Below are 12,146 nucleotides of genomic sequence, written 5' to 3'. Positions count from 1 at the left end.
TTGTAAAGTGTTTTTTTTTTTTTTTAAATAACACTTTACGAACAATGCCGAAACAGTCGCCCTCAGTAATAAACAGTTTCACCACAAACCGTTTACATATGATACAATAACATGAAAATAAATCTCAAATAACACTACAGCTAAAGTGAACAAATTATAAATAAGTGAAGTCCATAAACCTAAGTAAATAAAATCCACTCAGATGTATTTTTCTCTAATCGCCATGGTTCCCCCCCATCCCCCCCTGTGATCTCTCTGAGGCTGAGAGTACTACAGGTACACACTTCTATAATAAACTTTAGGATACTATGGGGGTGTTTCATTTTCCAGCAGCTGCACTAGGACTTTGGGAATGTGATGTAGTTAGTGCAAAATTTTAAATGTTCAATATATTTACATTTTGGTTATTACTTTTATTATATGGTTATTTGGTATAACATTTGGTTTAATGTGTAGTGATGTGCATTAAGTATTGTTTTTCCATTGCTGTTTGTGGGATAACAGGAAACAAGAACTAAAGGTATGGTAATGCTTGCTTTGTATTACTAATCCCTTTTATTTTGGAGCAATTATACCTCCTTTTCATTGAGCTAGTCCTTCATAAGTCCACGTGCGTGTATTGTTGATGTGAATGTCCATGTGTAGTAAATGTATGTGGTGCAACCCCCTTTGCATATCTAAACGCACACAGTTAATACCCAGGGGTCAAGTCCTGGGGAAAAGCGTGGGAACTCGCCCAAGATTCCACCCACCCATTACAAATATAAATAAATCCCCATCCAGAGTTATCCGCATCCCTTTCCACAATGTATCCCCGCCCAGCATCATCTATCCCTCTCCACAATGTATCCCCATCTCCACCAAGAATTATCTGCATCCCTTTCCACAATGTAGCCCCATCTCCACCAAGAATTATCTGTATCCCTATCCACAATGTATCCCCATCCCCGCCCAGCATCATCTATCCCTCTCCACAGTGTATGCCAATCTCCACCAAGAATTATCCGCATCCATTTCCACAATGTATCCCCATCCCCGCCCAGCATCTTCTATCCCTCTTCACAATGTATCCCCATCTCCACCAAAAATTATCTCCATCCCTCCCCACAGTGTATCCCCCATACCTGCCCAACATCATCCATATCTCGCCGCAATGTAATCCTATCCCCACCCATGATGCAGGGCAGGAATGGGGATACAATGTGGAGAGGGATAGATGATGCTGGGCGGGGATGGGGATGCACTGTGGCGAGGGGTGGATGATTCTGGGTGGGTATTGGGATCATTGCGGAGAGGGTTGGATGATGGCGTTGCATTGTTAAAATGGATGAGGATGACTGGGTGGGGATGATGAGGGTTACATAGTGAAGAGGCTCTCCACAATGTAACTCTCATCCCCACCCAAATTCATCCTTGCCCATTTTCACAATTCAGATATAGTACAGGAGATAGTCACCGACTGCAGACATGTATTTATTTTTTTTTTTTTTTTAAACCAAGATTTTTCTGGAATTCTTTGGTGTCTTTCTGCATTACTAATAAATATTCAGTTACCCCAAACAATATTCTAGCTTTATATAATTGCTGGAAGTTGAATAGCCCCCTTCCTTACCTTCTGCATGTCTTGAGGACTCGTGTGACAGTCTTGGGCTTCCTGCTGCAATGTCTCATTTCGTATTGTGCATTCCTTCCAAACCCGTTGCCATGTACCACCACCACTATGTATACACAAGTGAAAAAAGTTTTAGGTGGCTCAATCCTTTAAAATGTTACTGAACCCAGGACCCTACATTCACTGTAACTGGTCTACCACAGCACGCAGAACATGGAAATGCAATTATTTTAGTAAACAAACGGCTAAATACCTTTTTTCATCTTCAGTATATAGCAGTATTGTGACTTCTATCTGTGTCTGGGTCGAGCACTGGTTAAAGCTTGTAGGAGGAGTTTTCATTCTCCTCTGACTGTCCTATGAGGCTGCATGACCCCTGATTTTCTTTCTGGACAGTGTTTCTCACATGCACACTCTTCCCCAAAAAAACTTCTAGCAATACACACCAAACTGAGCATGTGCAGAGTGCCTCCTAGGGCTCTGTACTATCAGCAGAGCGATTAGGGACAGTACAAGGGGAGGACCAGAGAAGACAGCATCCAACAGCCTTTTTACACTATGCAGAGGATTAACTCCTTAGGTTCCACAATGAGTATAACAAGCATGCTTTGCTACATATACAGACTGATTTTACTGTTTAGTAACACTTTAAATCAGGGATATGCAATTAGCGGACCTCCAGCTGTTGCAGAACTGCAAGACTCTGACAGCCACAAGCATGACACCCAGAGGCAGGATGGGACTTATAGTTTTGCAACAGCTGGAGGTCTGCTAATTGCATATCCCTGGTTTAAATGGTTAGAAAAAAAGAGGTAATGTCAATGTATATTTGCATCTTTTACCTCTGGAACTGGCTGAATTTCAGAGATATTAATTTACTTTCAAAGGCATGCAACTTTGAACTTGTTGTAAGATGTTTTCTTTGTGAAAAACATTTCATTGACCACTTTAATGTCTTGCTCAATGTGCATGGTAGACAAATTCTTGAAATCAGATGTGCCTTTTTAACAGACATAGTGGAAAAGTACTTTAATGCTTTACTTTTTCATATATCCCACAGGAAAGTGAAAACAATTCCTCAAGATCCCCACAGTCGGTGATGAGTGAAGCCCCCAGTGCTGAGGCAACTGCTGATGGTCAGAAGCACAGTGACCTTGGTGCACCAGGAGATACTGACCACGTTCAGCCAACTGACACTGGCATCTCCACAGACAATTCTTCAGAAGACAACTTATCCACCCCACACACAGATGAGGGGCATTAATATGGTTACTATCTTTGTATTGAGAAGTATGTTGGTTATACACTGGAAACCTCTTCAAATGTCAGAAAAGAACTACAAAAATATTTTGTAGAATAAATGGCAACAAATAGAAAAAGAAATATATCTAGATATTAACATTTACAAAGGAGGTGATGATGATTCTCTGGTTTCAACCCTGGGGACCACATTTTATTTATATATGTATTTATAGTCTGTAGCGTACATTGCGTATTAAAGTTTACAGACTGAAACAGCCGGAAGATTTGCTTTGTAAATGAAATATTAAAATTCTGTGTGTGTATATACAGTACAAGCACTGTCGGCACTATTACACTTAGGATACTTGGCTTTTTTTTCCTAAAATCTTGTGACTATTCTATTTTTCAACCAGTTACTACAAACTTTTAACATCCAGCTATAATAACAAATATAATATAAGAAATAAAAAATGGGAACATATGCAAATGATTGACAGAGCAAAGTGAGACATGACTGCTTTAGTAACTTGGCCCCAAAGCTCCCAGTTTCTTTGGTCATTAAAGCCCCACTGACGTTCTAGTAAGCTATAGCAATTTTAATTGAGTCTTTATTGTTGCATGGGGAAGAGAAGTTTGGACTCGTGCTGGGTCTTTTTTATAAAGGAGAGAAGGGTAAGTCAAAGGTTTTTATGCAGCCTCAAATGAAAGCTATATTTGTTACTATTGTTTACCCATCTTCTTGGTGGGTCTCGCTGCTCCGGCGCTGTGATTTGCCGGAGCAGCAGTAACGTCACTCCCTCGCATGCGCATGGGAGCTGACACTCTCGGCATATCGCCGCGATCTGCAGCCTGCCTAGTGCGCCTGCGCGCCGCTGTCTACGACGCATGCGCCGTAGACAGCGGTGACTGTCTTCGGGTAAATATCTTCTAAACCGTATAGGTTTAGGAGATATTTCTTGGACCTACAGGTAAGCCTTAATCTAGGCTTGCCTGTAGGTCAAAGTGGTTTGTAAGGGTTTACAACCACTTTAATATCTGTATTAGGCCTCTTGCACACTGCAGCTTGAAAAAGCTCAGTACAGCTTTTTTTATTTTTAATTTTTTTTTACTGAGCTAAAACTACAACCCATTAATTGTAATGTGCCTATACACACAGGTGCGTAAAGAGCTCTCTGCATTCTTCAGTAAAAATTTAAATAAAATCTGCTTTTTTTGGTCAGTAATTTTACTCCTCGTGTGCACAAATGTGTGCAAATGCTCATTTATATATTGTGCAGAAAGAGCACGCGACAATAAGTTTGTGCGAAAATCTGTGAACGCATATATGTGAAATGGCACATAAATACGTGCAAATGCATACCAAAAAAAAAAAAAGCTGAAAATTTAATGCTCAAGCAGGAGTATCATGTGCAAGAGGCCTAAGTGTTCATTTGTTCCCAGACCTTGGTGATGCCAGCGATAGACCTATAGATACGGAGTCAAAAATGATTTATTGAAATGTAGAATATAGTGTTGTGTTTTTTTTTTTTTTTTTTTTTTTTTAATATAAGTGACCGGTTAATTCCAATACACAGATTTGAAATGGGGTGGGGGGTGTAAATATCAGAACTGTGGATTTCGTTTTGGTAGAACAGTTGTCTTTAAAAAATTATAATATTTTTAATAACACTTTAAACAATATTGGGAAAAGAGGCAAGTTATCCTCTTTTAGATAAAACTTTTAATATACATCACTTTTAAAGTTGCACTTTATATATAAAACACTTGTATTCATTTGCATATGCAGAATCACAGTGTAACCCGTTGACCTATATCACACACAATTACAGCATTTAGGCAACTAAAGCATTTGTTTTATGCTGGGTATGTAACATTATACATATGAGTTCTCATAATTTTTATGCTGTTTGCAGTGAATGAAAAAACGGTTTGGATACAAAACAAAAGCAAAAGTAGCATCTTTAGTCACTTGAGCAGAAACTTTGGATATCCTTTGGGTAAATTTTCAACAAAGTGAAATATGGCTAGTTCAGATTTAATTTTAGCAGCTGAATACTCATGTTGAACATGGGCAATAATGGCTGCTTTACACTTCTATTGAGAAGGGATTAATCTATATAAATGGATTTAGAGGCTGTAGTCCTAATTATATCCTCAGTACATGAACCGTTTAATAAGAATGTCGGGTGCATTCGCTGTGAGTGGAAAAAATGTATAGTTTGTAGGTTATCATGGGTAAATCTGAAAAATGTGCTTACCCATACAAACTAATAGATGGACCAAATGAACATGCATTCTTAATAGCTTATATTGCACAGATTAAACTGTTTGGGGTATACAACTTCTAGTTGGACTTTTAATTTACTGTAAAAAAAAAAGCGCATGTCAACTGGGTGCAAAAAGTAAAATCTGTGTAGAGTGCACCATAGTAAGATATTCTAAAGGCAATAATTATCTTGCATAATTTTCTAATTTCCCGAGTCCTTGCTCAACATTTGACAAAATAGGCCGTCATTTGAATTAACTAAATTAAATATTTCTTTATGCAGGCTTAAATATTCAACAAAGGCAAACTCCTAAAAAAAAAAAAAAAAATCATAGTTCTGTTGAAAGGGAAAAAAATTACTGAAATGTACTTCAATTAAATATGAAGAAGCTAAAGGGAATTCATTTAGAGAACCTCTGGTCAGCTCAATGGCTACTTCAAGGCCTATCTGGTATCAATCCCACTTCCCCTCCTGACAGTTTTCCTAGAAGCAGCCGCTTTGCAAAAAAGGAAATGTCAGGAAAGAGTTATTTCAGCATTGATGCTGCGTGTTCGGTGGCTTCCTTTTTTATGTATAAGGAATAGATAAAGATGATGGGTACGTTTTTTCTTTTAGGCTGGGTTCACACTAGTGTGAATTGGATGTGGGTTTCCCTGCCTCCAGTTTGCATGACAGAAGATGTGTGAACCTGGTCCACATATCTCCGAAACGGCTTGCACAAGAGTCCTGTGGCTCAGTTTCAGGGCAAATCTTTGGCTGAATTCGGCCTTGAAATGGGGAAGAACCTTACCGCCTGCTGAAAGCCGTATCCAGCAGCAGTGTGAACCCAGCCTTAGACAAATGTATAATGAAGAGCATAATGCACTATATTTAGCGTTTTGCAAATAAGGACCTATGCCATAACTGTTGTAGGTAGGTCCAAGAAAGTGCCTCAGAAAAGCTGCTTTGTGCCATTACAACCAGTAAGTAGTAAATATATTTAGTATGACAATCCGATGTGATACTGACACTGAATTGCATTCTTGTACATGTGAGGAGTGTTTTTGTGAAGTGTTGGGAAGCCAGCAGGTTTCAGACAAAAAAAAGGTTTTGTTAAGACCACAAGGATGCTATTCTCCCCCCACCCCACACATCTTCAAAATACATTTCATGGAGTTATTCTTATGGTAAAACATCTTTCAGGATCCAGTGGTTCTAAACATTTGGCTGCAGTAACGTTGTTAAATATTCATATTAGTCCTCTATCCAGGTGCCTTCATGTCAGTCTTTTGCAGACATAGAAAGAGCAACCAACTTCTGTAATGCCAGTCTTCCCCAGTGGCCTATGGCTATAATTGGTGGCCACAGCAACAGTAAGGTGCAGGGTATAACATGGAAGTATCTATTTTGCAGTGTGAGTTATAGTAAGAAAAAATATATATATAATTATATTAAGAACTTCAGAATGGCCTCAGGTTTCCCCAAAAGGCTGGCATATCATATATATTTAACCCGAAGAAGGGGCCTTATAAGGAACCACTAAAGGGAGTTAAACCTATTAACTATTTTTTGTTTCTTATAAGTTCAAAATATTTTAAACCTCCAAAAAAAGTCGCTTTACACATGTTACAGTTTAATATCTTGGGATTTAACATTTTTATTATTACTGGAGTTGAATAGAGTGAAGTTTACTATGTGGTACAGAAGGAATTTATTGAAGGAACTTTATACAGGAAGATACAGAATACCTGTTGATAAAGTACTTTTTATTTAACGTTTAAAAAAATTAATTAAAAAAGCTTTAATTTTGTTTTTTTAATGTAGATCTTGTTCTTTTGAGTTTCTTAAACCTAAAGTTTAAACTATATGGTCATGTTAAGAAAACGTTTTTTATGCAACGTGTTCCACCAAAGAAAACTTTATCTGTCAGTCCAGTTTAATTGTGTATAGTAACCTAACACAACAGAAAGTTCTTAGAATGTGCGTAATATGTTGCAAGCAAGTACATTTTTTTTTTTCCTTCTTTTTTGGTGGTTTACCTAAAATGCATCGTCTTAGTTTTGCAGACTGAAAGCTTTTCATTCAGTAAGTGTCCTTGTGATCTGGAATGTATTACTAGTATGCAAACTAAAGCTTTCCAGTCAGTAAGTGTCCTTTGTGATCTGGAATGTATTTATTTACTGTATATATACTAGTTTTGCTGTAAAGTTAGCAAAAATAAATCTGTAAAAGTGGATTTTTTTTTGACTGAATAAATCAAATTGCCTATTGTGTGCCAGTTTTTTTTTTTTTTTCACGTTCAGACCGTTAACTTCTTGTTCAAAAATATATCAAATACATCTGTCGGGTATGGTACAAAAGGGTTACGAATTAATTTAATTATACATTTATCTTTCACATTTGTTGTTTAGGCTCACTTGTTTATGCATTTTAAACTGCACCTTGAAGAATTTTTTTACTCGTTTTAATGGTCTAGCGCTCACCAGAGCCTATTGATGAAGTTATTAAATAACAGTAATTGGTGCCTGCTGTGCTAATTTACACTTCAAAACAATGATTTATGATGAGGTAGTCACTCAAGTAGCCAGCACAAAATTGATGAACAGCAATAAAACAATACAAATAAATCAAATAAAATGTCCATAGACCTTTCAGGCCTCAAGGGTTAATAAAGGCTGCACGCTTGATGGGATATACTTGACGTGTGAACAGGAAATGATGGGCACCACTTGCACCCAAACACACTGCCTCTTGCCTTCCTCTTTACACCCTTATTACAGGGGTCATATGAGCATTGAATAAGATGAAATCCCTTGCTCTTGATCCACCATGATCAATCAGGTATAGCTTGGATGGGTACAGGTATCCTGGTCTCTCTACACTCCATTTCCATTAATCACACCATTAGATCCACATAAGTAATCATCAGGCCAGAAGACTCCAGAAAAAACCTCCGTGTTTTTTTTTTTTTTTTTTAACTCACCACTTAGTCAAGTTTCCACTTTGAGAAGGTTACAGCAAGCAAAGGGTAAGCTGCACCTATTTGTAAAGTTAAATTAAAGCCTAAGTGAAGTTACAGAAATAAATATTAATGTGTACCTAAACCCAAAAGTTTAATATATTGCAGCTGTCCTTTTTGTAAATTATTTTAAGTTTTCAGCATAAAGGGTAACTAACAACTCAATAAGACCAGAGCCATGGGTAAAAATGCTAAGCTACGAAAGGGTAATGCACTTCAGCACTGGCTAGTTGTGGAACTCGGTATATGGAGTTATTCCTGAAATAAAGGTGTAAACCTGCAACCCCACATGGATCTAAGACAGAAGGGGGAGGATAGGGGTATAAACTGAGAAGGCAGTGAAACGATAACCAGGAAGATAGGAAATCAGGGAAGGGATTTAGAGGAGGGAGAGAATTTATGAGGAAAGGAAAAATGGAAACCCACACAGATGCAAAGTCAAGGAGAGTGGGGAGATCAGACGTCAGCTAGGGTCTCCAAACTGCAGAGCCTTAAAGTGGTTGTAAACCTAGTTACACCACTTGTACCTACAGGTAAGTCTATAGTAGGACTTACCTGTAGGTACCATAAATATCTCCTAAACTTGCACGGTTGCACTCCTGTCCCCTACATTCTGTGCATTACGCACTCCTGCACTGTATACACAATACTGTACATTATAAACTTCTCACTAAAATCTTCATTGTCTCAACAGTTGCTATGCAGTCCCTGACTATTTTAATGAAATTCTTTAACCACTTCAGCCACAGAGGGATTTACCCCCTTCCTGACTGGGCCTTTTTTTTTGTGATACGGCACTGCGTCTCCTTAACTGACAATTGTGCGGTTGTGCAATGCTGTACCCAAACAATTTTTTTTTCCCCACAAATAGAGCTTTCTTTTGGTGGTATTCGATCACCTCTGCGTTTTTTTTTTTTTTTGCGATATAAACAAAAAAAGAGCAACCATTTTGAAAAAAAAAAAAACATTTTTTACTTTTTGCTATAATATCCCCAAATAAAAAAAATAAAAATAAAAACCTTCCTCAGTTTAGGCCAATATATATATTCTTCTACATATTTTTGGTAAAATAAATATCGTAATAAGCGTATATTGATTGGTTTGCGCAAAAGTTATAGCGTCTACAAAATAGGGGATAGATTTATGGCATTTTTAGTTATTCTTTTACTAATAATGGTGGCGATCTGCAATTTTTTTTTTATTTTTATCGGGACTGCGACATAACGGTGGACAGATTGGACACCTTTGACTTTTTTGGGACCACTGACATTTATACAGCGATCAGAGCTAAAAATAGCCACGGATTACTGTATAAATGTCACCGGCAGGGAAGGGGTTAACACTAGGGGGCGATCAAAGGGGTTAAATGTGTTTGACGGTGGGCGGCCGACAAGAGGCTAAGGTAGGCTCAGACAAAGCAATCAAAGGATATTTTATAGGTACAAGGACACCTGGGTTTTGTTCAACCACATCCCTTGAACTGCTAAGCACTTGACTGCGCCCACATTTTACCACGGCACGCTGCTTGTGCCACAAATCTTTTCCCTCCTTCAGTGTCCCTTGTTCTGAAGCGCAAATGTTGGGAGGTATGATCACTAGGTGAAACTAAAGGAAAAAAAAAAAAGTCTAAAACAAGCCACCACATTAGGGGTCATGCACGCTGTGCTTAAAGAATGTTGCTTTTACGGGGTTTGTGTTTTGCCTGTAGAAGGACGTTTAGAGGCATATTTTAAACTCCGCTTTTGGAGCCACGGTTCACACTGATGTAGCGGAGGAATTGCATAGATTCCTGTGTGTTTTCCGCACCGCATAACAATTGTTCTGTGATCTGCTGTGGGTATAAAAAGAAACTTGGCAACACCCCAAAAGCAGGTCACAAATGCATTGTAAATAAAAAAAAAAAAAAGCAGTCCTACACCTTTGCGATGCAGATGTGTTGTGAGATTTGAGCCATCCAAAATGAATGGGCTCGCATGGCACCATGTGCATGTGATTTGCACAGAAAGGTGGTGCGATTCCTGTGTAATTTGCAGAGACAGAAAAATAAAGAAACCTGATTTGCATTTTTGAGAGCTGAATGCTCCTAAGCTCCTTTACGGAAACTGCTGACCTGGCTTTCCATACACCATCCTAAAGACATCCGTACCAAGCCTTAACTGACCCTCCAGACTGAAAAGTGTCTCCCTCCCCTCAGTTGGCATTGCTCTGGTAGTAACTACTATGGCTTTGTGTCCCATGATGTACGATCATTTTTTTTTTTTTAATAACAGCTTACCTGTAAATCCTTTTCTTGGAGTACATCACGGGACACAGAGGTTCCGCCCCTCTTCTAATACATGTATATTGCTTTGCTACAAAACTGAGGTACTCTCAGTAGTGGGAGGGGTTATAGAGGGAGTGGACTTCCTAGGGGTGTGCCAGTGTCCATCACCTGAAGGTGGCCTATAACCCACATAACTACTATGGCTCTGTGTCTTGTGATGTACTCCAAGAAAATAATTTTACAGGTAAGCCGTTATAAATGTCCTATTTTTTTTAGAGCTGCTTTTAGCAGCGTTAGAAGTCCTTTTTTTTTTTTTTCAGCTTAAAAACACCTCTCCATGTTATTCTATGTGTCCATGCACACACAGGCTTTTAGCAGCTGTAAGCGGCATAGGTGTTTTCTAGATGGGAAAAAAACAAAAAAAAAACCCCTAGGGCCAGCACAGCACGCTCTGAGGACCGGCATTACATCTGAAGTTGACATGTCAAAATCAATTGTTCCCTATGAGGGCCTATTGATATGAATAGAAGTCACACCACACCACCAATAAGCTCCCCGCCAATGGCCAGGGTTGTAGGGAAGAGGCCTTTGTCCTCATAAACATGGGGACAAGGTGCTTTGGGGTGGGGGGGCGCAGGGCAAAGCACTCACCCCCCCCCCCCCCCATGTTGAGGGCACGTGGCCTTTTATGGTCCTGACCTGTTGGGCTGCATGCCCGGTATTAATTTTGGGGGGCACCCCAAGCCAATTTTTTTCTAGCATTGGGGGTTCCCCTTAAAATTCATACCAGACCAAGGGTCTGGTATGCTCTTGGGGGGAACCCCACGCAAATTTTTGCGAGGGTCCCCCTTCAAGATCCTCAGCACACAAGCCTCACTGCAAGTCGGATCACCATGATCTGACTTGTGTGACTTCTGTTCAAATCAATGGGCTTTCATAGGGAACAATTGATTTTGAATAGAGGCAAAGAAACGCTGACAAAAGCTAGCGCAGCTTAACCACTTACAGACCGGACCATTTTGCTGGTCAAAGACCAGACCACTTTTTGCGATTCAGCACTGCGTCACTTTAAAGCAGAGGTCCACCCTAAAATGGACCTCCGCTCATCGGAATCCCCCCCCCTCCGGCGCCACAATTGGCACCTTTCAGGGGGGAGGGGGGTGCAGTTACCTGGATAATCCAGGTAACTGCACCCACTTCCGGGATAGCTGTCTGCAGAAAGGGGCGTAGATTACGCCCCTTTCCGCAACTGCCCGCTCCTTTGCGCAAGTGCCCCACTGCCTGCTGGGAAACACACAGTTCCCAGAGGCAGCGGGGACCGTCCGGATTGCGCCGCGCGGCTCGCGCATGCGCAGTAGGGAACCGGGAAATGAAGCCGAAAGGCTCCATTTCCTGATTCCCATACCCAAGATGGCGGCGGCAGGACCCGACAGACGACCTAGCGATCGGCTTCGGGTGCCGACATCGCGGGCGCGCTGGACAGGTAAGTGTCACTATTTTAAAAGTCAGCAGCTACAGTATTTGTAGCTGCTGGCTTTTAAAAAAAAAAAAAAAAAAAACGCGGAGTCCCGCTGGACTCCCGCTTTAACTGACAATTGTGCGGTCGTGCAACGTGGCTCCCAAACAAAATTGACGTCCTTTTTTTCCCACAAATAGAGCATACTTTTGGTGGTATTTGATCACCTCTGCGGTTTTTATTTTTTGCGCTATAAACAAAGATAGAGCGACAATTTTGAAAAAAAACGCATTATTTTTTACTTTATG

At 39.9% G+C, this 12,146-nt stretch overlaps 1 protein-coding gene across 5 annotated transcripts in view; it reads left to right on the top strand.

Annotated features, from left to right (window-relative positions):
- MFSD6 (major facilitator superfamily domain containing 6) overlaps positions 1 to 7,373 on the top strand; it is a 138,213-nt gene extending 130,840 nt beyond the window's left edge. For 4 of the 5 annotated variants that reach the window (XM_077448672.1, XM_077448671.1, XM_077448673.1 and 1 more), the window contains exon 7: positions 2,673 to 7,373. In XM_077448672.1, the coding sequence (XP_077304798.1) occupies positions 2,673 to 2,876 (204 nt within the window). In that variant the 3' untranslated portion in view covers positions 2,877 to 7,373. Of the gene's footprint in view, positions 1 to 504; positions 521 to 2,672 lie in introns of all 5 variants that reach the window. The other variant, XM_077448675.1, reaches the window with a different exon arrangement.
- Positions 7,374 to 12,146: the final 4,773 nt, after the last annotated feature.

Source organism: Lithobates pipiens, unplaced genomic scaffold, assembly GCF_037356315.1.
Source record: "Lithobates pipiens isolate NorthernLeopardFrog02 unplaced genomic scaffold, aLitPip1_a1.2 Scaffold_22, whole genome shotgun sequence".
Classification (NCBI taxonomy): Eukaryota; Metazoa; Chordata; class Amphibia; order Anura; family Ranidae; genus Lithobates; species Lithobates pipiens.
Note: the sequence above shows the minus strand (reverse complement) of the source record. Positions and strands in the feature narration are given on the sequence as shown.